This window comes from Macrobrachium nipponense, chromosome 40 (assembly GCF_015104395.2).
Source record: "Macrobrachium nipponense isolate FS-2020 chromosome 40, ASM1510439v2, whole genome shotgun sequence".
Taxonomy (NCBI): Eukaryota; Metazoa; Arthropoda; class Malacostraca; order Decapoda; family Palaemonidae; genus Macrobrachium; species Macrobrachium nipponense.
This window is the reverse complement of record NC_061101.1, coordinates 27,077,446-27,103,881: the sequence shown is the minus strand read 5'-3', so window position 1 is coordinate 27,103,881 and position 26,436 is coordinate 27,077,446. Positions and strand designations below refer to the sequence as shown.

Here is a 26,436-nt window from a genome sequence, read left to right as displayed (position 1 = left end):
GATGTTTGTAAACAAAGCTGTTTCAGTCAACTGCCACTAGTCAGTGTTGGTGGCGTTTGGTGTTACCAGATCTCATTTGATGCTGAACTGCAGATGAAATTATGCTACTATGCTATATCTATCAAAAGTATGCTTGTGGGATGCTAAAATTATACTGATTTTATGCTAACTTAGGTCTCACTTCCCATTTGTTGCTGAACTCTACATGAAATTATGCTATATCTATCAAAATTGTGCTAATGTTATGCTAACTTAGATCTCACTTCCCAATTGATGCTAAACTCTATATGAAATTATGCTAAATCGATCAAAATTATGTTAGTGGGATGACAAAATTATGCTAATATTATGCTAACTTGGTTCTCCCTTCCCGTTTGATGCTAAACCTATCATAATTATGCTGATATTATGCTTAGATCTCACATCCATTTGATGCTAAACTCTATATGAAATTATGATAAATCTATTAGATTTATGCTAGTGGGATGACATAGTTATGCTAATAAACTAGGTAATGTGTCCCCAGTTCACAAAAGAGGTCCAAGAGAAGAGCTAGGAAATTATAGACCAATCTGTCTGACATCCGTCCCTTGTAAGATTTTTGAGTCCATAATTGCAGATCAAATTGTGGATCACATTGACAGAAACTTGTCAAACAGTCAGCACAGCTTCAGACAAAACAGATCCTGCTTATCAAAACTCTTGGAGTTTTTCCATGACACGCTTGGCATTAATGGCAGTAGTAGATCAGTAGATATACTACCCTACTTAGATTTCCAAAAGGCCTTTGACAAAGTTCCACACAAGAAGCTAATGATAAAAGATAGAGCTTTGGGAATTGTAGGAGAAACAGCAGACTGGATCAAATACTGGCTAATTAATAGAAAACAGAGTCATAATAAATGGTGAAGACTCAGAATGGGCAATGTGACAAACGGAGTTCCTCAAGGTTCTGTCCTTGGCCCGGTCTTATTTTTTATTTATATTTATGACACTGATGTAGGATTAACCGGCAGGATAGCCAAATTTGCAGATGACACCAAACTTGGTGTAGATGCAGCTGACCAAGAGACAGTAGAAAGTTTAAGAAACGATCTAAAGAAAATAGGAGAGTCGTCAAAAAGATGGCAAATGCCTTTCAATTTGGATAAGTGTAAAGCATTACAAATAGGAACAAACAACCCTCATGCCAACTACATGCTGCTTGGGAATGACATAAATAGTGTAGAACAAGAAGAGGACCTTGGAGTTATTATTACCAAGGACTTAAAAATCCACAAAACAGTGCATCAAAGCTGAAGAGAAGGCACAGAAACTAGTGGGATACATAAAGAGGCAGTTCAAATACAGAAACAAGGAAAAGGTGCTGCAGCTCTACACATCAATAGTTAGACCGCATCTTGAATATGCAGTATACTTTTGGTTACCAACACTAAGAGAGGACATAAATAGATTAGAAGGGGTACAAGCAAGCCACAAAGTTTCCATCCATCAGTGGCGTGATCAGTATGGTCTTGACCTGCCACCTCAGTGGCCGCGAGTTCAATTCTCGGGCATTCCATTGAGGAGTTAGAGGTGTCTACTTCTGGTGATAGAAGTTCACTCTCGACGTTGTTCGGAAGTCATGTAAAGCCATTGGTCCCGTTGCTGAATAACTGCTAGTTCCATGCAATGTAAAAACACCATACAAACAAACAAACAATCAGGCAAATAGGTTACCAATGACTAGAGAGCCTGAACATGTATGGCTTAGAAACATGACGATTGCAAGGACAACTACTAGAAACATTCAAAATACTGAAAGGCATAACAAAAGTAGAGAGTAACCTATTTATGTTAAATGGGAACCAGACAAGAAATAATGGGTGGAAACTAGAGCTGAAGAACAACACATCTCAGTGCAGGGACTTCTTTACATACAAGACATGTGACAAATCGAATAAACCCACCAGAAGTTGTAAACAGCAACAGTATGGAAGAGTTTAAAAGAAAGCTAGACAAGTTCATTAGGACACTGTGAATGAACCGTAAAACCTGTTCCTAGAGATAAGTGAGCACATGATGTCTCCTCGGATGAACTAACAAGTCCGAGACATCCTAATCCTTGTAACTCCTGGGAACACTCCGCCCCCCACAAGGCACATATGTCATAGTGGGAACTCTCCCTCTTTTGGCTGGAAGTGTTAGAAGTGTATGTAGTATATATCTTTAAGGGTACTACTACATTTTATGAAATAATAATTTACAGTACTGATTTTCAAATACGTAATATCAAGTTTAAGGAGATTAAATAATAACCCTTAAACACGGAAGGGGGTATAATAAAAATCGTCTCCCATATGCTGAGGGGGTCTCATAGTGAGTGCCGAAGCGGAAAAAATATTTTTTTCAAAAAAATCACAGCGTGCTTAGTTTTTTTTTTTTTTTTTTTTTTTTTTTTTTTTTTTTTTTTTTTTTTTTTTTTTGCTTGAAGTTTAGTATGCAACCATCAGAAATGAAAAAAAATATCATTATCATAAATGAATATGCGATATATGATAGCGCAAAAACAAAATTTCATATAAAATTGTATTCAAATCGCTCTGTGAGCAAAACGGTTAAAGCTAACGAGTAATTTTTTTTCGTTGTATTGTACCCTAAATTGCAATCATTTTGGTATATAACCACATTATAAATAAAACGATCAAAGCAACACGAGAAAATATTATCACAAAATGATGCATGAATTTGTAACTCGCGGACGTAAAAAAATGTTTTTTTTTCAAAAATTCACCATAAATCTAAATATTGTTCCAGAGACTTCCAATTTGTTTCAAAATGAAGATAAATGATTGAAAATTACTATACTGTAAGAGTTTTAGCCTACAATTGCAGTTTTCGACTATCTCAGACGAGTTAAAGTTAACTGAATGTCAAAGTTTTTATATTTTTTTATATGCAAATATTTCAAAAATGAGAAAAGCTACAAACCTACATGAAATTGCGCACATTTTCATATATAAAGCTCTATGAAACGCCTGATATGAAATGGAGCAAATATTCCGAGAATGCGATGTATGCATTTCGGAGATTTGCGGTGGAGAATCCGCGAGCGGAGGGAAGGAAAGTTTTTTTTTTTAAATTCACCATAAATTGAAATATTGTGGTAGAGACTTCCAATTTGTTGCAAAATGAAGGTAAATGATTGAATATTACTAGAATATAAGAGTTTTAGCTTACAATTGCGTTTTTCGACCATTTTGGTAGAGGTCAAAAGTTGACCGAAGGATTGAAATGTTTTTGCACTTATCGTTATTTATATGAAAATATTTCAAAACTGATAAAAGCTACAACCATGGGTTGTTTTTGGTTGTATTGTGCATGAAATTGCGCACATTTCCATATATAAAACTTTATGTAACGGCTAATTTTAAAATAGTGCTAATATTACCAAAATCGCATGTATGATTTTTTCGGAAGAGTTACCGCGTGGACATAAGGAAAAAGTTTTTTTCATAAATTCACCATAAATCGAAATATTGTGCTAGAGACTTCCAATTAGTTGCAAAATGAAGGTAAATAATTGAATATTACTAAAATATAGGAGTTTTAGCTTACAATTGCGTTTTTCGACCATTTCGGTAGAGTCAAAGTTGACCGAAGGTTGAAATTTTGGCACATCGTTATTTATATGAAAATATTTCAAAACTGATAAAAGCTACAATCATGAGTACTTCTTTTTTGTATTCTACATGAAATTGCGCACATTTTCACATATAATACTCCATGTAATGGCTAATTTAAAATGGTGCAAAAATTATGTCAAAGTGACGAAATAATTTCCGAGATGTGTCACTGATACTTTTTAGTGCAATAAGAAAGAAATTTGCGCTTGCGCGTCTGCATAACGATTGTAAACAAAACAACACCTTGATTCGTGAACTCGCAGCATCCCCAAAGGCACGTGATTCAAAAGTTTTCGGCTGGTAGGCCTATAAGTATTTTTCTGCGAATGTTTAAAAAAACTTTTCTATGTCGACGTAAAATACGTCCAATCGGCACCCGACAGACAATTTATCTCGACGTAAAATACGTCCAATAGGCGTTTAAGGGATAAGAATCTCTCTCTCTCTCTCTCTCTCTCTCTCACTTATATATGTTTATCTGTTTTGTTGTATGATAAATAAATGATTTACATGGTAACTAATTTCCAAATATTTATGAGCACTTGAGAAATTAGTAAATGACAGTTTGATATATGTGTTGGCAGAGGGGAAGGAATATTGCCCAAAGATGTTCATTTCAATCTTTTGATAGTAAGGAGTTATTCTCTCTCTCTCTCTCTTCCCTGTAGGGGATAGTGCCGTCAGTGCACCTCATGCAGTGCACTGTAGGCACTACTTACGGTTCATTGCAGTGTGCCTTTGACCCCTAGCTGCCACCCCTTTTGTTCCTTTTACTGTACCTCTTTCATATACTCTTTCTTCTGTCTTACTTTCCACTCTCTCCTAACAATTGCTTCATAGTGCAGCTGCGAGGTTTTTCTCCCATTACACCTATGAACCCTTTTACTGTTAGTTTCCATTTCAGCGCTGAATGGCCTCATAGGTCCCAGTGCTTGGCCTTTGGCCTTATTTCCATATTCTCATCTTCTCTCTTTCTCACTCTCATCTCTTCTCCATCCTCTTTCTCTCCTCTTCTCTCTCTCTCTCTACGTATTATTATTCTCTATGTCTGAAAAATTCATAATTTTACTCTTGATGGTCAGATATATGATGTTGCCAGTTCTCTCTCTCTCTCTCTCTCTCTCTCTCTCTCTCTCTCTCTCTCTCTCTCTCTCTCTCTCTCTCTCTCTCTCTCTGTGTGTTATTGGCTGTACTTATATATTTTTAATGGTAAAATGTTTAAGATGACTTTTAAATTATATTAATAATATAATCTCAAAGATTAATACAGTATGTAATAGGATAGTAATTTAAGGTACGTATATTTAAAGTAAGATGTTATTTAAGGTATACATTTGGTATTTGAACTTTCAAAATAAGCAGTTATAAGCATTTTAGAGGGTGTTTTAAGCATTCGTTTTAATTATTCTCGGGGGTCTGGCACGCATTCCCTGCTAATACAGGGGTTCCACTGTATTACCTCCACAGGACGGGAATACGTGGATCTTCAGCTTCCCTATCGTGTTCTGTGAAGAATCCCACACGACCTCTTGTCAAAGAATGCCCTGGTATTTTTCCTTAGAGACCTCATTGCAGAAGCTCATACCTATCTTAGAGAGGATATTTTCCATATATGTAAAGTGAGAGTATATGAAATTAGAGCCGTAGCCCCTTCCATGGCTTTTAAATGTAATTTTTCTTTCTCTGCAATATTGCAAACGACCTTTTGGAGATGTAAGTCGATCTTTTCATCACATTATCTAAAGGAAGTGGAAAATGTTTATGATAATTGCAGTACATTGAGTCCCTTTTCACCTTGAATTATGGTTTTGGATGTAGTTATGGGAGTCTGGGGCTATTGTGTACTGGGGTACCCTCCAGATTTTATGGTTTGGTGGTAGTTTGTTTTTAACTTTTATTGGTATTAGGAGATGTTGTATTTCTCTGGTGGTTTATGCACTGCACCCTGGGCAGGGGCAACTTGTCTTCCTTGTTAGCAGTTGGAATCATCTTTGGTACAAGGCAACCCTCAGCTTTACTGCCACACCACTACCTGATAAACGAGTGCCATTCAGGAAAGGAACAACAAGCATTATTATGTACAATGCCAGCAATTTTCTGTTCTCAATTCATTACCTTTATTAATGTTTTGGACTATATGTATTCATGCTTCCTACCTCCTATCAGTGTGGGAATCAGTTTTGTAATTACTTATATAAAAATGGCATTTTATAATAAAATTAGATTTTATACATACTTACTTGGATATAAAAATGGCATGAACCCAGAGGCATAAACAAATTAAAGCCATTTTTGCTAGTTGTGCCTCTCTTTCCCAAAAAGTGGGGTGTCTAGTCACCTAGCCACTAGCAATCAGCCTGACCACTAATTCAAAAATTCTAATGTGAAATTCGAAGAAAAACTTTTGTAACGATGTATTACCTGATATATATATATATATATTCATATTACTATATATATTATAGATATATAATAAATATATAATATATATGTATATATATAGTTATCGAATATGTATATATATATATATATATCTCTATATAATATATATATTATCTATATTATTATATTATATATAATATATTATATATACATATATTTAATTATTTATATATATATATTATATTATATATTATAATATATATTATATATTTATATATATAGATATATATATATATATATATATATCTATATATTAGATATATATATTTATAATATATATCTATATATATCTATTATATATATATAATATATTCTATAATTTATATATAATATATATACATATATATTATATCTATATATTTATATATATATATTATTTATTTATATTAATATATATATATTATATATATAATATATATATATATATATATATATATCATATATATCATTATAATATATATATATATATTATTTATATATATATATATAGATATATTATATATATATATAATATATTTATATATATATATATTTATATATATATATATATATATATATATATATTAATTAAAAAAAATATATATTATAATATATATAAATTTCCCTTTAAATTCAATGTACTTTCATGAATTATATCATAATTTTTGTATTGTTTTATTACTAGTGAATGGAGCAAAATTAAGTTCATTTGGAAAATTCAATAAATTTTACGGCTTTTTCTTTTCATAGTAAATGAAGATATATATATATACAGTGGACCCCCCGTATTCGCATTCTCCGGATTCGCGGACATCACACATTCGCGGATTTCTCTCGGGAACGTTTCCCTGCATTATTCAGGCGGAAAATTCGCGCATTCGCGGTATTTTTTCTATGAGAAATATCCACAAATTCCTGGTTTTTGTCATCAATTTCATCATAAAATGCACTTTTTGTGATAAAAACTATTAAAAAACCAAGTATGAAAATTTTTTAGTGGTTTTTTTCTTAAGTTTTAACTAACAAAATAGGCTTATTTTCAAAATAGGCTTATTTTAGCGTTTTTATAGGGGGTTCTAAACATTCGCGGATTCTAACTATTTGCGGGGCGGTCTGGTACGCATCCCCCGCGAATACGGGGGGACCACTGTGTGTATATATAGATATATATATATATATATATATATATATAATACTATGAATATATATATATATATATATATATATATATGTATATATATATATATATATATATATATATATATTATAATAATATATATATATTAATAATATATATATTATCTATCTATCTATCTATATATATCTATATCTATATATATCTATATATATCTATATATCTATATATATATATATATATATATATATATATATATATATATATATATATATATATATATATATATTAAATTTCTTTTCCTTTAAATTCAATGTACTTTCATGAATTATATCATAATTTTTGTATTGTTCTATTACTAAGTGAATGAAGCAATATTAAGTTCATTTGGAAAATTCAATAAATTTCACGACTTTTTCTTTTCATAGTAAATGAAGATACGTGCATTGTTGAGCGACTCTTCTCCAGCAGCTTAGTGGCCATAGTTAGTTTATCGTCGCCACGCAAACTCAAAGTTTGCCATTTTAAGAAGAGTTCAGAGATATGCAACTATAGTTACCCCAACACCATCTTGGCTGTGAAGCTAAATCGAGCTGTAAGTTCAAATTTGAATTGTTAAGTAGCTTAAAACTTTTTTTAATGTAAAGTATTTATTAATGCTAGAAATTTCCAAAAGAAAACTATTTAGTGAATAAAATTTTTTTTTTCACAAATATGTAAATAGCACTGTGAAAGCTTATCTTTTTTGTTTTGTTAAATATACTTTCCTGACAAGGTGGAAGAGTGGGATTTTTGAAATTTGTCCATGAATCATAAGATTTTTTTGATAATCGACAGTTTTCTGTAAATATTTTAGTGAAGAGCTGCATTTTTATTTTTTTCCATTTTTATTTATATTTTTGTAGTTTAGTAATATAATGCTTTAATTGAGAATGCATTGAATTCATTGGTTACTATGTGAAAGTATTTAAATGAAACATGCATCCACCATCTTATAATAAAAGGGAATAACCATCATAAGGAAACCAAAGATAAAAATTCATTAGTAGTAATAATCTGGACTTGAGAGAATCCATTGATATAAAGTGTCCATCTGTAAAGGATTTAGATTACCATAACTGTCTTACTGGGAGTGTGCTCCCAGTCCTCAGTTCAGATCTTTCTCACTGCTTCTTCCTCTCGTTAAGATGCTAAGATGCTAATCTGGGCACTAGAGCATCAGTAAACTAGTGGCTTGAATTTTACAAACTTACTGATAATTGTTTAAATTTTGCATTTTGAAACTATTGCAGATTGTTATGATAGTAGATTGTAAAATGTAGCATGTGGCCTTTGTTCTTTAAAGGTATAATTTTGTTTTTGCAGAGGTTAGTGGTGTGTTTGGAGGAATCGTTGTACATTCATAATATACGTGACATGAAAGTACTTCATACCATCAGGGACACGCCACCTAATCCAACAGGCCTTTGCGCCTTATCTATTTCAAATGACAATTGTTATCTTGCATATCCAGGATCGAATACTATTGGTCAAGTCCAGATCTTTGATGCTCAAAATTTGGTAAGTAAGAAAGATCCACTGACATTACTGAGTAGTTTAATATTTATAAGAGTAAAATGGAACCCCACAATACAAAGATTTTTCAAAAGCATACAAAATATCACAAGAAGTAAAATTATAACAAAAGTAGTCTTCCTAAGTGCCTTTTAACATTAAAGTACATAATTTAGAATCCCCCAACGATTTATAGGTGATGAGTAATTATTTTTTTTCCATATTGCATATCAGAATGAATGTTTTTCTTATTTTTTATATGGAAGGAGAATATTATTAAAGTTATTATATATACTTTGTTTTTATTCATTTCTTGGTTTTTACAATTTTTGGTGAGTCAACTATAATTGCTAACATATTTCTCATATGCTTAAAGAACCTTCATTCAGATATGGGTTATTAAATAATAATGGATAAATAATAGCTTCTCTTGTGCTTAGTTCATAGTCAATTGATATATTTAAGTCAGATATATTTGTCAATAGTCTGTTGATGTATTTAAGTCAGATATATTTGTCAAAAGTTTGATTTTTATGAGATAAATACATTCTCATGTTGTGGGAAAGTTTTTGTTGCTTTAATAGCAAATAAGTTTAACCTTTGCTGCATAGCTATAGTATCCATATTTCAATAAGAGTACTAACCAGCCACATGCTTATGAACATGTTTTAATATTATTGTGAACCAAACTGAAGGTGAAAACTTTGTGACATGCCAGCTACCTACTTTAAAGAAAATGTCTTCCTCTTCTTTTATTGTGATATTTAATTTTGCAGTGATTTATAACTACTATATAGCTATATTTAAATATAAAGTGTCATTCACAGCCCTCACTTATTTCTACAGATTTTAAATTGGGATAGATGTGCATCCCAACCCCATTAAAAGAGAATTTTGTACATGAACTTTCCTGTCAGACATATACTTAGCTTACGTCTCTGACGTCACGACAGAATTCAAAACTCGCGGCAAACGCGACAGGTAGGTCAGGTGATCTACCTTACCCGCCGCTGGGTGGCGGGAGTAAGAACCAAAGTACCTTTCTTGTCAGATTTTTTCTGTTGTCGGTGTCGACTACACCTGTTGTCGGTACCTCTTGACAGTTGGATTCTTTTCTCGTTTTTGCCCTGGATTGTTTCTACGGACTTTTGGTGAAGTACCTGATCTTTTGGCCTGGCATTCGCGATTTGTGGACCGTTATTTGACTTTTCTTTGGATTTTTCTTTGGATTCATGATGTCTGATGTTGATACTAAGAAAACTGCTATGTTCAGAGTTTGTTGTATGACTGAGTGTAAGGTGAGGCTACCGAAAGCTGCGGTAGACCCTCACACAGTATGTTTTGAAGTGTAGCGGGAATGAATGCACCTTTAATAACCCTTGTAACGAATGTGAAAAGCTGAAAGAAGATGAATGGAAGTCTTTGTCTTCCTACTTGAGGAAGCTTGAAAAAGATAAAGTTAGGAAAGCTTCTTCTAGGAGCAGTAGTAGATCTCGTATTAGCGAGTTGGATGTAGATAATCCTATTTTAGACGTAGCTCCTTTGTCAGTTTCAGCTCCTGCTCCCTGCATCGAAGCCGAAGATGCGCCTTCGGAAGTGGCCTCCATGAAAGCCACCATTCAGCAGCATGGAGATGAAAATCAAACATTTGGAAGGTAAGAGTGATTTTAATAGTGAATTGTGCAGTGATCCCAGTGCAGTGGAGGGTGCGTCTGATCGGCTCCCTAATGCTTCCAGGCCTAGACCTCTTCCAGACTCCCAGTCCCAGTGGAGGAGGAAAGTCGAAAGCCGCAGGAAGGTTAGGGAGCATCCCCACCGGTCAGGCGTCCCCTCGGTAGCGCCTGTTGCTCGTTCCCAGGCTACCTTGGATCGCACCAAGAGAGAAGTCTTGTGCAAATGCTTCTCGTCTTCGCCTTTGCCCTCTCCTAAACGAGGATGGAGCTCTTCGGAAGCCTCGCGCCCTTCGAAGAGAGCCTGGAACACTCCCTGTGCCCTTCCCTCCAGCCCTGAAGTTTTTTCGGAAGAGCCTGAGGTGGAAGCGAAGAAACGGAAGAGATCTCTTGAGTATCGTTCCCCGAGCAGAGAGCGAGCCTCGTCACCTGTTCAAGACTTTGGAAAATCTCCTGCAAGGGTGTTGGCTAGTCTTCAGGCACAGATTTCGGCTCTGGCTGACTCTCTTTGCGTGGCTTCTCGTCGTAGGAAGGACGTCTCGCTGCCTGTAAAGAAGTCCAGGCTCCCCTCTCCCGACTCTCGCTTTGCGACGGAAGCGGCTCACTCTTCTGGGCGTTCGGAGTCTCACAGGAGGCTTTCTTCTTCGGACAAGAATCCAGGCTTCGTCCAAGCGTCAGTCGAACAACATAACTCTGATAACTCGCTTCATAGAGGGAGAGAAGAATGTCAGAGCGGATCTTCTCAGCAGAGGAAGACAGGTTCTCACGACAGAATGGACCCTACATCACGAGGTGTGCAGCAGGCTTTGGAATCTGTGGGGAGAACCGTCAATAGACCTCTTTGCAACGCAGAGAACAAAGAGGTTACCTGTTTACTGCTCGCCAGTCCCAGACCAGGAAGCAGTGGCAGTGGACGCCTTTCTCATGGATTGGGAAGGGCTAGACATGTACGCCTTCCCCCCATTCAAGATCCTAGACAGAGTCTTGAAGAAGTTCAGGGAGTCGACCAACGCCCGCATGACCCTGATAGCTCCGTTTTGGCCCATGAGACCCTGGATCACAGAAGTGATGGAGTGGCTGGTAGACACCCCCAGATTGTTACCTTGTCAGAGCGATCTACTCAGACAGCCACATATAGAGAGATACCATCAACAATCGCGAGAGCGAGGAGGACGTCCACAATCAAGGTTTACCAGTCTAAGTGGGATGTGTTCAGGGAATGGTGCAAAATTAACAACATTTCCTCTTCCAGTACCTCTCTAACTCAACTGGCAGATTTTCTGTTATACTTAAGAAACCAAGAGAAACTAGCAGTATCAACCATCAAGGGATACCGCAGCATGCTAGCCTCCGTCTTCCGTCACAGAGATATTGACGTGTCGGGAGACAAGGATCTCTCGGACCTCATAAGGTCCTTTGAGACAGTTAAGAGGAAGGACAACCCAACCCCCTCTTGGAATTTGGATGTAGTCCTGATGTTTCTAACCTCGAGCAGGTTTGAACCTCTCGACAAGGCTTCGTGGAAGGACCTCACCAAGAAGACCCTATTCCTGGTTGCGTTGGCAACAGCCAAGAGGATAGGAGAATTGCAAGCCTTTAGCAAAAATGTAGGCTTCAATGGAGAGAATGCAGTCTGCTCGCTGCAACTAGGTTTTCTCACCAAGAACGAGAATCCTTCTCAGCCATGGCCCAGATGCTTTACCATACCAGGGTTAACTTATTTAGCAGGACAGGAAAAGGAGAGAGGCCTTTGTCCAGTGAGGGCCCTAAAATTTTATCTGCAGAGAACCAAAAACATGAGAGGACAGGCAGACAACCTCTGGTGCTCGGTGAAGAAGCCTTCGTTACCTTTGTCAAAGAATGCACTGGCGTTCTTTATCAAGGATTTGATAAGGGAAGCTCACCATAACTGTGACGAGAAAAGCTTCCCAATCCTCAAAGTCAAGGCACACGAAGTAAGAGCTGTGGCGACTTCGATGGCTTATAGACACAACAAGTCTATGAAAGCGATTTTGGAAGGGACATTCTGGCGAAGCAAGTCTATCTTTGCAGATTGTTACTTCAAAGAGGTACAGACCCAATATGAAGATTGTTGTTCCCTGGGTCCGTACATTGCCTCCACCGCCGTAGTTGGAGAAGGTACTATTGCCTCTAACCTATAACCTTGTTTATACCCTTGCTTTTTCTTGAACTTGAAATCACAGGTTGTCTGTGAAGGTTGTTGCAACCTTCCACGGTCTGGGGTGCAAGTCTAAGTTAGGTTTTTTAGAGTGTGTTTTTAGTTTGTTAGTGGGTCAAGTGGTCAGCTCATTGTCCATGGCTTTGCCAGGATAGCAAGGGTGGTGGTCTAGTCATGTTAAGGTCGAGGACCGTGTGACAGCCCCACAGAGACTTTCTACAGCCCCCTGGGTGGATCGCTGGGTCTCTCAAGGAATGCAGGCGAATGAGGCAGGAAAACTATGAAGCCAGCTTCCTTATCAGGTAAGAACCAGATTATTGGTACAGCTAATTTGTAGCGATTAATAATTTTTGAATTCCCAACGGTGTTGCGGTTCTCTAACCCACCACCAAAGGTGTCAATCAGCTATATATATGTAACTACCAGGGAAGTTAGATATTTAAAAATGGTATTTTCATTTTAAAATAAGTTTTTAAATATACTTACCTGGTAGTTACATATATAAAAGGTCCCTCCCTCCTCCCCTCTGAGAACAGGAGCATGGAATTTCTGAGGGCAAATGGGAATGGTTCCAAGTACCTGGATAGAGGGAGCACAGGTATGATCACCTGACCGTGTATCGGCGATAGCCGTGAAGTTTGAATTTCTGCCGTGCGCGCGACAAATCGGCGGGATAAAGCTATATATATGTAACTACCAGGTAAGTATATTTAAAAACTTATTTTAAAATGAAAATACCATTTTTACTTGGATCTTTTAAAAAGTTATGCTTTACTTCACTGCATCCAATTATATGTATTTTCATATTACTATTTGTTTGCATCATATGAAAATACAAACATAGCAATCAATGTTTTGGTTTGGAAATCAGCTGAGGGCGATTGTGAGGTAAGTTTGTTTTGCTGTATTGAACTCAAATCAGAGCGACTTGCTTCTAGTTAGCGCAATTGAATCTCAAGATAACTCTATTTATATGGGACAGGGTTGTTTTACGTTATACAAAGTGTTTTCAAGTCGAAATATCACTTAAATACATAGTGTTTGTGAACAAAATTTTGTTATTTTCTTCGTTAGTAGATGGTGCTGAGGGCATGTTTATTGCGTAAACAAAAATCAACAGATTCCGTTCTATATTTTCTCTTGATCTCATCAGAATACTATGAGCTTTATATATTTTTCTTTTATGGGAGTGAAAACAGTAAAATGTGTTCTTTCATGCCCGAGGTTTTGAAACATGTTTCTCTCAAATTTTGTTTACAGTTGAGTTTGATGGTACTACAGTGTTCCCCCGTATTCGCGTTCTCCGGATTCGCGGACTCACTGATTCGCAGATTTCTCTCTGGACCATATCTACCCACTATTTGTGGGGGATTCGCCTATTCGCTGGATTTTCTGGCAAAAATCATCACCAATTAGTGTATTCTGATGTTATTTTCATGACTAAATGCATTTTATGGTACAAAAATGATTTACTAATTTTCAAATATTAGTACTGATTAATACTGTATTAGTAAATTTAATAAGATTAAATGATATCACATAGTAAAAATAATAATTCTCTCTCTCTCTCTCTCTCTCCTGCAGAGATGTATGGTTTTTTGTATGATAAATAATTGATTTCATATTTTCAAATATTGATATTAATGTATACAGCAATAACATCAATTCATTAAAGAAAATATACTAAAGTGAATTAGTAAGATTTTAGTTTATAAATTTGAAAAATTATGTAAGAATGAAGGAAATCCCAGTCTTCTCTCTCAAACTCCAGGTACTAAAACTGTCAAACATATCAAGTAATGGGACGGAGGGGGAGGAGCTGTTGTGTTGTTGCCACCAGTTGTTCATGCAATTTCTCTCTCTCTCTCTCTCTCTCTCTCTCTCTCTCTCTCTCTCTCTCTCTCATTTACTGAGACTCAAGAATTTTTATAGTACATGTACTATTTGTTTTTAATACTTTGAAATAATAATAATATTAATAAAACTGTAATTACAAAATTCATATTATATGATAGTATTTTAAAGAAATACAATAATCTATCCATTTCACTCTTTTAATTAAGGGTAACTCTCTCTCTCTCTCTCTCTCTCTCTCTCCTCTCTCTCTCTCTCTCTCTCTCTCCTCTCTCTCTCTCTCTCTCTCTCTCTCTCTCTCTCTCTCCCACACAGGATATGTATGTCATAGAGGTAACTCCCTCCCTCAGTTTCGCTGGAAGTGATATAAGTATTTTCTGAAAGAACAGAGAGATAAACTCACACACTCTCTCTCTCTTTACTGAGATGAAAGAACTCTTATGGTACTAGTATGTAAAATGTTTATTGATATTTTCTGTTGTTAACCCTTAAATGCCGAAGGGGTATATTAAAAATCGTCGTCCGTGTGCCGTGGGGGTCTCGGAGTGAGCGCGGAAGCGGAAAAAATATTTTTTCAAAAAATCACAGCGCGCTTAGTTTTCAAGATTAAGAGTTCATTTTTGGCTTCTTTTTTTGTCATTGCCTGAAGTTTAGTATGCAACCATCAGAAATGAAAAAAATGATCATTATCATATATAAATAATGCGATATATGATAGCGCGAAAACAAAATTTCATATATAATTGTATTCAAATCGCGCTATGCGCAAAACGGTTAAAGGTAACGATTATTTTGGTATATAACACATTGAAAAACGATAAAAGCAACACAAGAGAAAATATTATCACAAAATGATGCATGAAATCGTAACGCGCGGACGTAAACAAATATTTTTTCAAAAATTCACCATAAATCTAAATATTGTCCTAGAGACTTCCAATTTGTTTCAAAATGAAGACAAATGATTGAATATTACTATACTGTAAAGGCGCTGTCACACTAGCGAAATTTCCGTTGACTTTTGATTTTGACATCGACTATTCATGTTTTGACGACGACTTTCTGGTGTCGTCGTCACGAATTTTGAAAACTGTACCGATCAAATTCAACTCATCGCTACCGTCGACTTTATTGTTTGTTTATATCTCGGAGAGCGCGCATTTCAAGTCATCAGATGCAAGATGAAGTTCTTGGTACAGAGGACAAGATTGCCAGAACAGTTTTTGGTCGAAGATATGGGGGATATATTATGCTTATGGGACCATAAGCATCTTAGTTTTATGAAAAAGGGTCTTAAATAAAAAAATTACCGAGAGATCACCATGCGACTCAGGGAAAACTTTCCTGAACTTACTGATCTTTATACAGATAAGCATGCTAGCTATATCGTGAATATCAGATTGTTATATAGCCTAGGTCTGCTCTCATTTTTTTTTTTTTTTTTTTTTTTTTTTTTTTTTTTTTTTTTTTTTTTTTTTTTTTTGCATTAGCACATAATATAAACAAAAATCTTTAAAACTTTTGCAATGTTTCTCTAGCTTAATTTATATTACAGTCTGACTGTGGTTGTGTAAAAAGGTTACGAATGGCCTATCTAGGCTAGGCCTAGCTTATTTTTTTAAACAAAACTTTTCACATCCTTTTAACCAGGACCGAACCCAAAGACTTTTCTTATTTCAATTCTACGCAGCATCATTAAACACATGCAAGCACGACCCACTAATTGCTTTGTGTTATAAAGCATAGTTGTTTTATCATTCTGGGAAGTCACAGCTCAGATGGTTAGTTTACGTTTTGACGACGACAACCATGGTATGAAGAAGAACGTGTGTGACAACCAGAGTACGGAATGAAGTCGACTTCTTTGGAAAGTCGACGAGAAACTCAGAAAAAGTCGACGGAAATTTCGCTAGTGTGACAGCGCCTTAAGAGTATTAGCTTACAATTGCATTTTTCGACCATATCTGACGAGTTAAAGTTGACCGAATGTCGAATTTTTTTATATATTTTTTTATATGCAATTATTTCGGAAATTAAAAAAGCTACAACCTTCAAATATTTTTTGTTTTATTCTACATGAAATTGCGCACATTTTCACATATAAAACTCTATGAACTGCCTAATATGAAATGGAGCAAATATTCCGAGAATGCAACATACGCATTTCGGAGATTTGCGGTGGAGAATCTGCGCACGGAAGGAAGGAAAGTTTTTTTTTTTAATTCACCATAAATCTAAATATTGTGCTAGAGACTTCAAATTTGTTTCAAGATGAAGATAAATGACTGAATATTACTAGACTGTAAGAGTTTTAGCTTACAATTGCGTTTTTCGACCATTTCGGTAGAGTCAAAGTTTACCGAAACATGTTTTTTTTTTCTATTTATCGTGATTTATATGCAAATATTTCGAAAATGAGAAAAGCTACAACCTTCAATTATTTGTTGTTGTATTCTACATAAAGTTGCGCACATTTTCTTATATAAAACTTTATGTAACGGCTAATTTAAAATGGTGCAAACATTACCACAATCGCACGTATGATTTTTTCGGAAGAGTTACCTCGCAGACGTAAGGAAAATGTTATTTTTTTCATAAATTCACCATAAATCAAAATATTGTGCTAGAGACTTCCAATTAGTTGAAAAATGAAGGTAAATGATTGAATATTACTAGAATATAAAGGTTTTATCTTACAATTGCGTTTTTCGACCATTTCGGTAGTCAAAGTTGATCGAAGGTTGAAAATTTGTCACATCATTTTTTGTATGAAAATATTTCAAAACTGATAAAAGCTACAACCATGGGTTGTTGTTGTATTGTGCATAAAATTGCGCACATTTCCATATATAAAACTTTATGTAACGGCTAATTTAAAATGGTGCAAACATTACCACAATTGCACGTATGATTTTTTTTGGAAGAGTTACCGCGCGGACGTAAGGAAAAAGTTTTTTCATAAATTCACCATAAATCGAAATATTGTGCTAGAGACTTCCAATTAGTTGCAAAATGAAGGTAAATAATTGAATATTACTAAAATATAAGAGTTTTAGCTTACAATTGCATTTTTTTACCATTTCGGTAGAGTCAAAGTTGACCGAAGGTTGAAATTTTGGCACTTATCGTTATTTATATGAAAATATCTCAAAACTGATAAAAGCTACAATCATGAGTATTTTTTTGTTGTATTCTACATAAAAATGCACACATTTTCATATATAATACTCCATGTAACTGGTAATTTAAAATGGTACAAAAATTATGTCAAAGTGACGAAATAATTTCCGAGATGTGTCACAGATACTACTTTTTAGTGCGATAAGAAAGAAATTTGTGCTTGCGCGCCTGCTTAACGATTGTAAACAAAACAACACCTTAATCCATGAACTCCCAGCATCCCCCAAGGCGCGTGATTCAAGAGTTTTCGGCTGGTAGCCCTATAAGTATTTTTCCGCGAATTTTAAAAAAAACTTTTGTATGTCGACGTAAAATACGTCCAGTTGGCACCCGAGAGACAAAAAATGTCGACGTAAAATATGTCCACTCGGCGTTTAAGGGTTAATAATAATAATAATAATGATAAGACTGTAATTACAAAATTCATATGTGGTACTATTTTAAAGAGATAAAAAATGACCTTTCCATTTCATTTATGTAAGGATAACTCCTCTCTCTTACTGTGATGAGAGAATTTTTATGGTAGATGCATGTTTTTATTAATATTTTCAAATAATAATAATAATAATATAACTAACTTTAAATGAAAATTCATCCCTTCGTCTTTTTCTGTATCAATTTCCCTACCTTTTCGTAACTCCAGTGACGCTCAGAGCTGGGAAACAGCGCCATAAATTGGTCAACAAATTTAATGGTTTTTATGCAATCTCTCTCTCTCTCTCTCTCTCTCTCTCTCTCTCTCTCTCTCTCTCTCTCTCTCTCTTTCTTGTTGAGGAGATTCTTTTTATGGTACATGCATGTAATAAGTTTATTATTAATATTTTCCAATAATAATACTATACGTATGTGTAATAATAATACTTGAAATGTAATTACAAAATTCATATTTGAGTATTTGAAATACAATAATTTTTCCATTTCACTCTTAAATACTGTAAGGACAATCACTCTCTCTCTCTCTCTCTCTCTCTCTCTCTCTCTCTCTCTCTCTCTCTCTCTCTCTCTCTCTCTCTCTCTCTTGGCTGCAAGTGTTAGAAGTACATATACCTATGTATATACCTTTAAGGGTACTAATGTTTAGGATTACTTTGAAATTATATTGATACAGTCTCCAAGATTAATACATTAATATGATAATAAATTAAGGTAAATTTGATGTAGGATGTTACATAAGGTTTACATTTGGTCTCTCTCTCTCTCTCTCTCTCTCTCTCTCTCTCTCTCTCTCTCTCTCTCTCTCTCTCTCTCTCAGCAAAAGAATTGATATAGTACAGACAAACATAATTGTTCAGTCCTCTCTTTCTCCCTTCTCTGGAATAGATATATGTATTTACGGGAGGGGAAATAAGTGTTGCCTATAGACGTTCCTTTCAATCTATTGATATTGTAAGGAGTTATTCTCTCTCTCTCTCTCTCTCTCTGTATTGGTTGTTTATATATTTCTAATGGTAAAATGTTTAAGGTGACTTTGGAATGATATTAATAATACGAATTCAATGGTATCTTTGATGTAGGTTGATTCTTTAAGTATACATTTGGTATTTGAACTTTCAAGATAGGCAGATATGGGCATTTTTAGAGGGGAGTTGTAACTATTCGCAGGTTTGCATAGTGCTGTGGAATTGTATAAATAATTACATTATGCAAGCCAGAAATTATGCAGTGAAAGAAATAGCCACCAATAAAATGAATGATAAACAGATAAAGGCACATTGGTTGCTGTCACTATGGCACTATAGACACCACCATGGCACACCAAACAATGAAAAGACATCTTAGGAGGTCTGAACAAGTGCAGTAAAAGGTTCTTGTTTTTGATTGGCACAAGTTTATGTGATCTGGATCCACTGTTGTAGACTTTACTTAATGTTCTTTGCAGCATCCCTTTGGCCCCTAGCTGCAACCCTTCATTCCTTTTGCAATACCTCCGTTCATATTCTCTTTTTTTCCGACTTACTTTCTACCTCTCCTAACAATTGATTCATTGTGCAACTGCTTTGAGGTTTTTCTCGTTATTGCTTTCAAACCTTTTTATAGTAAATTTCTGTTTCAGTGCTGAATGACCTTATAAGTCCTAGCACTTGGCCTTTGGCCTAAACTTTGTATTCTACTGTATTCTATTCTTTGGATCAAGGGCAGATTTAGGGAGGGTGTGCAGTGTCCTTGGCTTGTGACCTTATGGACAGTCTTATTTATGGGCAAGCAAAGAGGACCCTTACAGGTGGGAGGGTGTTAGGTTTTAGTGATTTAATTTCTGATTGAGCACCTCTAGATTATTATTATAATTATATTACTATACTATTATTATTATTTGATTAATCTTGATATATTTTTAGTTATTAATATTTTTTGCTTAGGAGCAGGGCCCTCACAGGTGGGGGCCCTTGGCCATGGCCTGCTCGGCAACCAACCCAAGTCCGCCACTGCTGTGGATCCACTGTGTATGACATGCAAAGCCTTTCCTACTTAATTACTGTAGTTAAATATAAAGTGTCCTTTTTTTTGTTTTTTTTGCAGCAAGCTAAAACAATGATTCCAGCTCATGACAGTCCATTAGCTGCCATTGCCTTTAATGCCTCAGGTACGAAGGTATGTATAATTTCTCTTTTACATTATTTATACCTTTGTGTTTTGCATCATAATGTTATGTGGGATTTAACATGTATAGTAGCTACTATATTCTGAGATTTATCTTGTATGTAATGAAGGTTATCATATAAAATATTCATAATACTAAAGTGACAGACAAATAATCAGTCCACCTAATATCCCATTTTCATACAATCAACTTACCTGTCAGATATATACATAGCTAAGACTCCGTCGTCCCCGACAGAAATTCAAATTTCGCGCCACTCGCTACAGGTAGGTCAGGTGATCTACCGGCCTGCCCTGGGCGGCAGGACTAGGAACCATTCCCGTTTTCTGTCATATTTTCTCTGTCGCTGGTGGTATCAACATTGTTGCTATTACCTCCTGACTTAGATTCTTATTTCATCCTTTGATCATCGTTTATCGGCTTTTTGGTGACGTATCTGGATCGTGTTTTTGGCATTCGCTACTGTGGACTGATTTTGGACTTGCTTTTTGGAATTTTCTCAGTATGTCTGATTCAAATGTGAGTGTGAGAATGTGTGTGAATGTAGGCTGCAGGGTGAGGATACCGAAAGCTTCGGTTGATCCTCACACTGTATGTCGTAAATGTAGGGGGTTTCAGTGTTCTGCTACTAATACTTGTCATGAATGTGAGGGATTAAATGCAGAAGATGGAAGACTTTAACTTCTTATTTGAAGAAGTTAGAGAGGGATAGGGTTAGACGTCTGAAAGGTGTGAGTACAAGGCCTATTGAGCCTTTTATTGATCCTTATTCTAATCCTGATGATTTGGATTCTCCCTATTTGTCTAATTCACAAGCTTTACTTTCGGAATCGGCCTCGGAAATCGCCGATCTGAAAGCTACAATTCGGCAGATGAAGTCCAAAATGGCGGACTTACAAGGTAAGGCTAGTGAAAGTGAGCATTACAGTGAAGTGAGTTCTCCCAGTGTTGTGGAGGGGGCGTTTGATCGTCCCTGCGACGCTCCCAGGCCTAGACCTCTTCCAAGCTCCCATGCCCAGAGGAGAAGGAAAGTCGAAAGCCTTAAGGAGGTCATGGGGAATCCCCAACGGTCAGACGTCCCTTCAGAAGGCTCTGTTTCGTTGCAGGCTGCTCAGGGGCGCTTTAGAAAAAGCGTCCTACTGTGTGTTTCTCACCTCTCTCTCCCTCACCTAAAAGAGGGTGAAGGAGTCGGATTTATCTAGGCCTCTGAAACGGCATTTGAAAGAACCTGAATTAGATTCGAGCCCGGAGCGTTTCTCAGATGAAGCACCCTTGTCTATTAAGAAGGCGAAGGTGGCGTCAGCGTCACCCGACGTGGACGTGGAAGAACACTTTCCTACTTCTCCCCCGATTGAAGATGACGTGGGAGAAGCTTCAAGGAAGATTCTCTTGGCAGTACAGGAGCAACTAGCCTCTTTGGTGGGAGTGTTAGCGAGGGATCCTCCTCGTAGGAAAGACGTTGCTCCTCCAATCAAGAAGTCTCGTCCTCTCCCCCCTGCAAAGCGAGAGGCGTCATGCAGACGTGAAGCTTCCAAACATATCGCAGAGGCTTCGGTTTCGAGAGCGAGATCGGGAGAATCTTACGGCAGACACGTAACGCCAGATAGACGTGAGGCGTCTTCTAGGCATGAAGCGTCATTTAAAGCTGCTCATAGGCGCGAGGCTCCAACCAAGGTATTGGCGCCAGTTAGGACGCCTGTTGAGAGCGAAGCGTCTTCCAGGCGCGAGGCGTCATCCAGACGTCAGCAGCCAGACAAGCGGGAGGCGTCAGCCAGGACGCTTGGCGGACGAGAAGTGTCATCCAAGCGGGAAGCGTCATCCATTTATGGAGAGAAGCCTAGGCTGTTGGCGCCTTCCAAGACTATTAAAGCTGTGAAGAGGAAGGAATATCATTCCCTTAGCCCCTCTCCTATCAGGAGTTTGTCTCCCCCAGAGGAAAGACGTACTGAATTGTCAGCGGAGACTCATCTAGACCCCGAGTTAGAAGTAAACTCGGAGGAGGAGTATCAGGGAAGAGAAGGACTGTCGAACTATAAAGTTTTGACAGCCTTGCTTCTAGAGGAGTATGGAGACGACTTGACTCCTGCCTCTCCTCCTTCTCCGCGCTCTCTTTTCTCGAGTGCTAAGACGAAGAAATCTTCGTCTTTTCTTAGAATGTAGCCCGCCATTTCGATGAAGAGGGCTCTTCAGTCTTTAGACTCATGGATGAAGTCGAAGAAGGAGTTGGTAAGAACGGTCTTCTGCATGCCTCCAGCGAGACTAGCTGGTAAAAGAGGCATTTGGTATCAGACGGGAGAGAATATGGGTATTTCTCTTCCGTCTTCGTCAGAAGCGGACTTTTCGACCTTAGTTGACGCTTCACGTAGACAAGGTTTGAACTCTGCCCGTATAACTTGGGGCATTTCAGAACTGGACCATCTCCTCAAGGGACTCTTTCATGTATTGGAAGTTTTCAACTTCTTAGATTGGTCCGTTGGGGTGATGTCCAAGAAAGCCCATGATTCTGAAGGACTCGAACCAGAAGTCCTTCTGTGTATTTTGTCTTGTATAGACAAAGCGGTTCAGGATGGCTCGGTTGAGATCTCCTCTTTATTTGGAGCAGGTCTTCTTAAAAAGAGGACAGTGTATAGTGCCTTTTTGACCAAAGCGGTCTCCCACTCTCAGAGGGCAGCGCTACTGTACTCGCCTTTGTCTGACTTTTTGTTCCCTTCTCAGTTAGTGAAAGACATTTCTCGTTCATTAACTGAGAAGGCGACTCAGGACCTTCTGATGCAGTCAGCAAGGAAGAAGAAACCTGCTACTGCAACGGACAAGAAAGGACCGAGTACATCAGTTCAGCCCTTTCGAGGTGGCCCGACCTCCAGAGCTCCCGCAAGAAGGAAGGCTCCTGAGAAGAGAGGTAGTCTGCCTTTCGTCCCTTTAAAAAGGGAAAGTGATGCTTCTCTCCTCCAAGCACCAGTAGGTGCCAGGCTCCTGGGATTTGTGGAGGCCTGGGCACTTATAAACGCAGACGCTTCATCGATGTCTGTAATAAGGAAGGGATATCGTATCCCTTTCCTGAACACTCCTCCCCTAACGTCAACACGAGGGAACTAACAGCCAAGTACAAGGATCCTGTGCTGAGGGATACTCTTCGATCGATGGTGGGGCAGATGTGGGACAAGTGAGCGATAGAACTAGTAACTGGATCAAAACTCCCCAGGGTTTTACAATCGCCTTTTTCTGGTTGCGAAGGCCTCGGGAGGCTGGAGACCAGTACTAGACGTCAGCTCTCTGAACAAAATTTGTTCAGAGGGAGAAGTTCTCGATGGAGACTTCTGCCTCAGTCCTTGCGTCATTGCGACAAGGAGATTGGATGGTGTCTCTAGATCTCCAGGACGCCTATTTTCACGTCCCGATCCACCCTTCATCGAAGAAGTACCTCCGTTTCATGACGGGGGGAAGGATCTTTCAGTTCAGAGCCTTGTGTTTCGGCCTTTCCACAGCTCCTCAGGTCTTCACAAGCCTGATGAAGAATGTGGTGAGGTTTCTTCACCTCAAAGGAGTAAATATCTCTGTATCTGGACGACTGGCTCATCAGGGCCAGATCAGAGAGACAGTGCTTGGAGGACCTTACGTTAACTTTAGACCTGATCAGAGCGTTGGGATTACTCGTGAACCTCGAGAAGTCGCACGCTGACCCCCAGACAGAACTTAGTCTATCTGGGGATTCAGATGGATTCTCGGGGTTTTCGAGTATTTCCTTCGCAAGAGAGAATCGCAAAAGGTTTGCAGAAAGTCTCTCTCTTCTTAAGGAAGGAACAGACGTCGGCGAGGGAATGGTTGAGCCTTCTATGGACCCTTTCCTCACTCGAACAGTTTCTTCCCGCTAGGAAGACTTCATTTACGTCCGCTTCAATTCTTCCTCAAGAGGTCTTGGAGTTGGAAAACTGGACAACTTTCAGACGCCTTTCCCATTCCAGTGGAGATAAGACCGCACTTGGAATGGTGGTTGCCCCCTCTGAAAGAGAACAAAGGGATCTCTCTAAAAATCCAGAACCCAGACCTAGTGTTGTAGTCCGACGCGTCGGAGAAAGGTTGGGGAGCAACATTAGGCTCAAAGGAGGTGTCAGGCACCTGGGAAACAGCGCAGGTGTCTTGGCACATAAACTGCAAAGAGCTCTTCGCAGTACACCTGGCTTTGAAGAGTCTAGAACCTCTTGTTTCGAACAAAGTAGTGCAAGTAAATGTGGACAACACCACGGCACTTGCCTACATTCGAAAACAAGGAGGGACTCACTCCTCGTTCCTTTACGAACTGACGAAAGATCTTTTACTTTGGACGTCTCAGAGGAACATCTCCCTTCTTACAAGGTTCGTTCAGGGAGTAAAGAATGTGAGGGCGGACAGACTCAGCAGGAGGAACCAGGTCCTTCATACAGAGTGGACCCTACACGAAGAGGTGTGTCAAGATCTCTGGTCTCTGTGGGGGACCCCTCATGTGGAGCTCTTCGCCACATTCATCTCCAAAAGGCTGGCAGTCTTTTGCTCGGTCGTGGAAGACCCCAGAGCTCTTATGGTAGACGCCTTCCTGCTGGATTGGTCTCACGTAGACGTCTATGCTTTTCCTCCATTCAAAATCCTGGGACTAGTACTGAAAAAGTTTGTGGCTTCAAAGGAGACGAGGATGACATGATAGCCCCCTTTTGGCCGGCTCAAGATTGTTTCACGGAGGTGGGGTGGAGTGGATCGTAGACTTTCCCAGATCCCTACCAAGAAGGATGGATCTTCTCAGACAGCCACACTTCAAGAGGTATCATCAAAACCTCCCCGCTCTCGCTCTGACTGCTTTTCGACTATCGAAAGACTCGTCAGAGCGAGAGGGTTTTCTCGCGAAGTTGCAAGCGAGATCGCGAGAGCCCGCAGAACCTCCACTAGGCAAGTATATCAGTCAAAGTGGGAGGTTTTTAGAAGGTGGTGTAGAACTAAGAAGTTGTCCTCCTCCACTACCTCTGTAGCGGAAATTGCGGATTTCCTTCTATTCCTGAGAGAGCAATCTCATCTAGCTGTATCCACAATAAAGGGATACAGAAGTATGCTCTCGGCAGTCTTCAGGAATAGAGGATTAGATCTGGCAGATAACAAAGATCTCCACGATCTCATAAGGTCCTTTGAGACTTCAAAGTCTAAGGACCGGTGGCCCTCCTAACTGGAACCTAGACGTGGTTCTCAAGTTCCTTTCATCCGAAAGGTTCGAACCTCCTCATCTGGCATCGTTTAGAGACATCACCAGAAAATGCCTATTCCTATTATCTTTAGCTACGGCAAAGAGAATTAGTGAATTACATGCTCTGCAGGATAAAGTAGGATTCAAGGGAGACTCAGCTATTTGCTTGTTTAAGACCCTGTTTTTAGCTAAAAAACGAGAATCCCACGAATCCCTGGCCTAAGTCATTCGAAGTCAAAGGCATATCGAGTCTTCGTAGGAAGAGAAGCAGAGAGGTCTCTATGCCCTGTAAGAGCTCTGAAGTTCTACCTTCAGAGAAAGCATCAGATGGGAGGCTCTAGACAAGGTCTTTGGTGTGCGGTAAAAGACCCCACAAGACTGATGTCCAAGAATGCTCTGGCATTCTTTGTGAGGAACGTCATTACAGACGCGCATAAGGTCTGTCCTGACGAAGAGTTTCGACTGTTGAAAGTGAAAGCTCATGAAGTGAGCAGTAGCAACGTCTCTCTCGTTTCATAAGAATATGTCGCTTAAAAACATCATAGATACGACATTTTGGAGATGCAACTCAGTATTTGCATCTCATTACTTGAAAGACGTTCGTGTGACCTATGAGAAGTGTTTTTCTCTGGGTCCGTTCGTATCGGCGGATACGATCCTGGGTACGGGAGCCGACACCAATCCTTAAGTATATACTTTCCTTCTTTTTAGATATGGTCTGGAGTCTCTTCTAACAAGGACTTGGTTTAGCACGGGCGGCAGTCTATGTTGTTCAGTAAGAGACTCTTGTACATCTAATTAGATGAGTATAAAATTTTTTTTTAGAAAATTATGTATGTGTGCGTAGTGTGTTTTTTGAGTTATGGTTGTTGTGAAGAGTTCGGGGATAACTCGGAACAATCTTTATTTCTAACATGTGGTTAGGATCAGGTGGTCGGGATTGGTTGTGTGCTTCTTCATAAGGTGTATTGTC

The 26,436-nt window shown here is 38.0% G+C and overlaps 1 protein-coding gene across 1 annotated transcript in view; it reads left to right on the top strand.

The window, feature by feature from the left end:
• Nucleotides 1-26,436, top strand: part of LOC135212041 (WD repeat domain phosphoinositide-interacting protein 2-like) — a gene marked incomplete at its 5' end in the record, with an annotated part of 110,075 nt that overhangs the window by 7,942 nt on the left and 75,697 nt on the right. Inside the window, 3 exons of the mRNA XM_064245349.1 lie at nt 7,650-7,816; nt 8,587-8,781; nt 20,176-20,247. Of these exons, the coding sequence (XP_064101419.1) occupies nt 7,650-7,816; nt 8,587-8,781; nt 20,176-20,247 (434 nt within the window). The remainder of the gene's footprint in view (nt 1-7,649; nt 7,817-8,586; nt 8,782-20,175; nt 20,248-26,436) is intronic.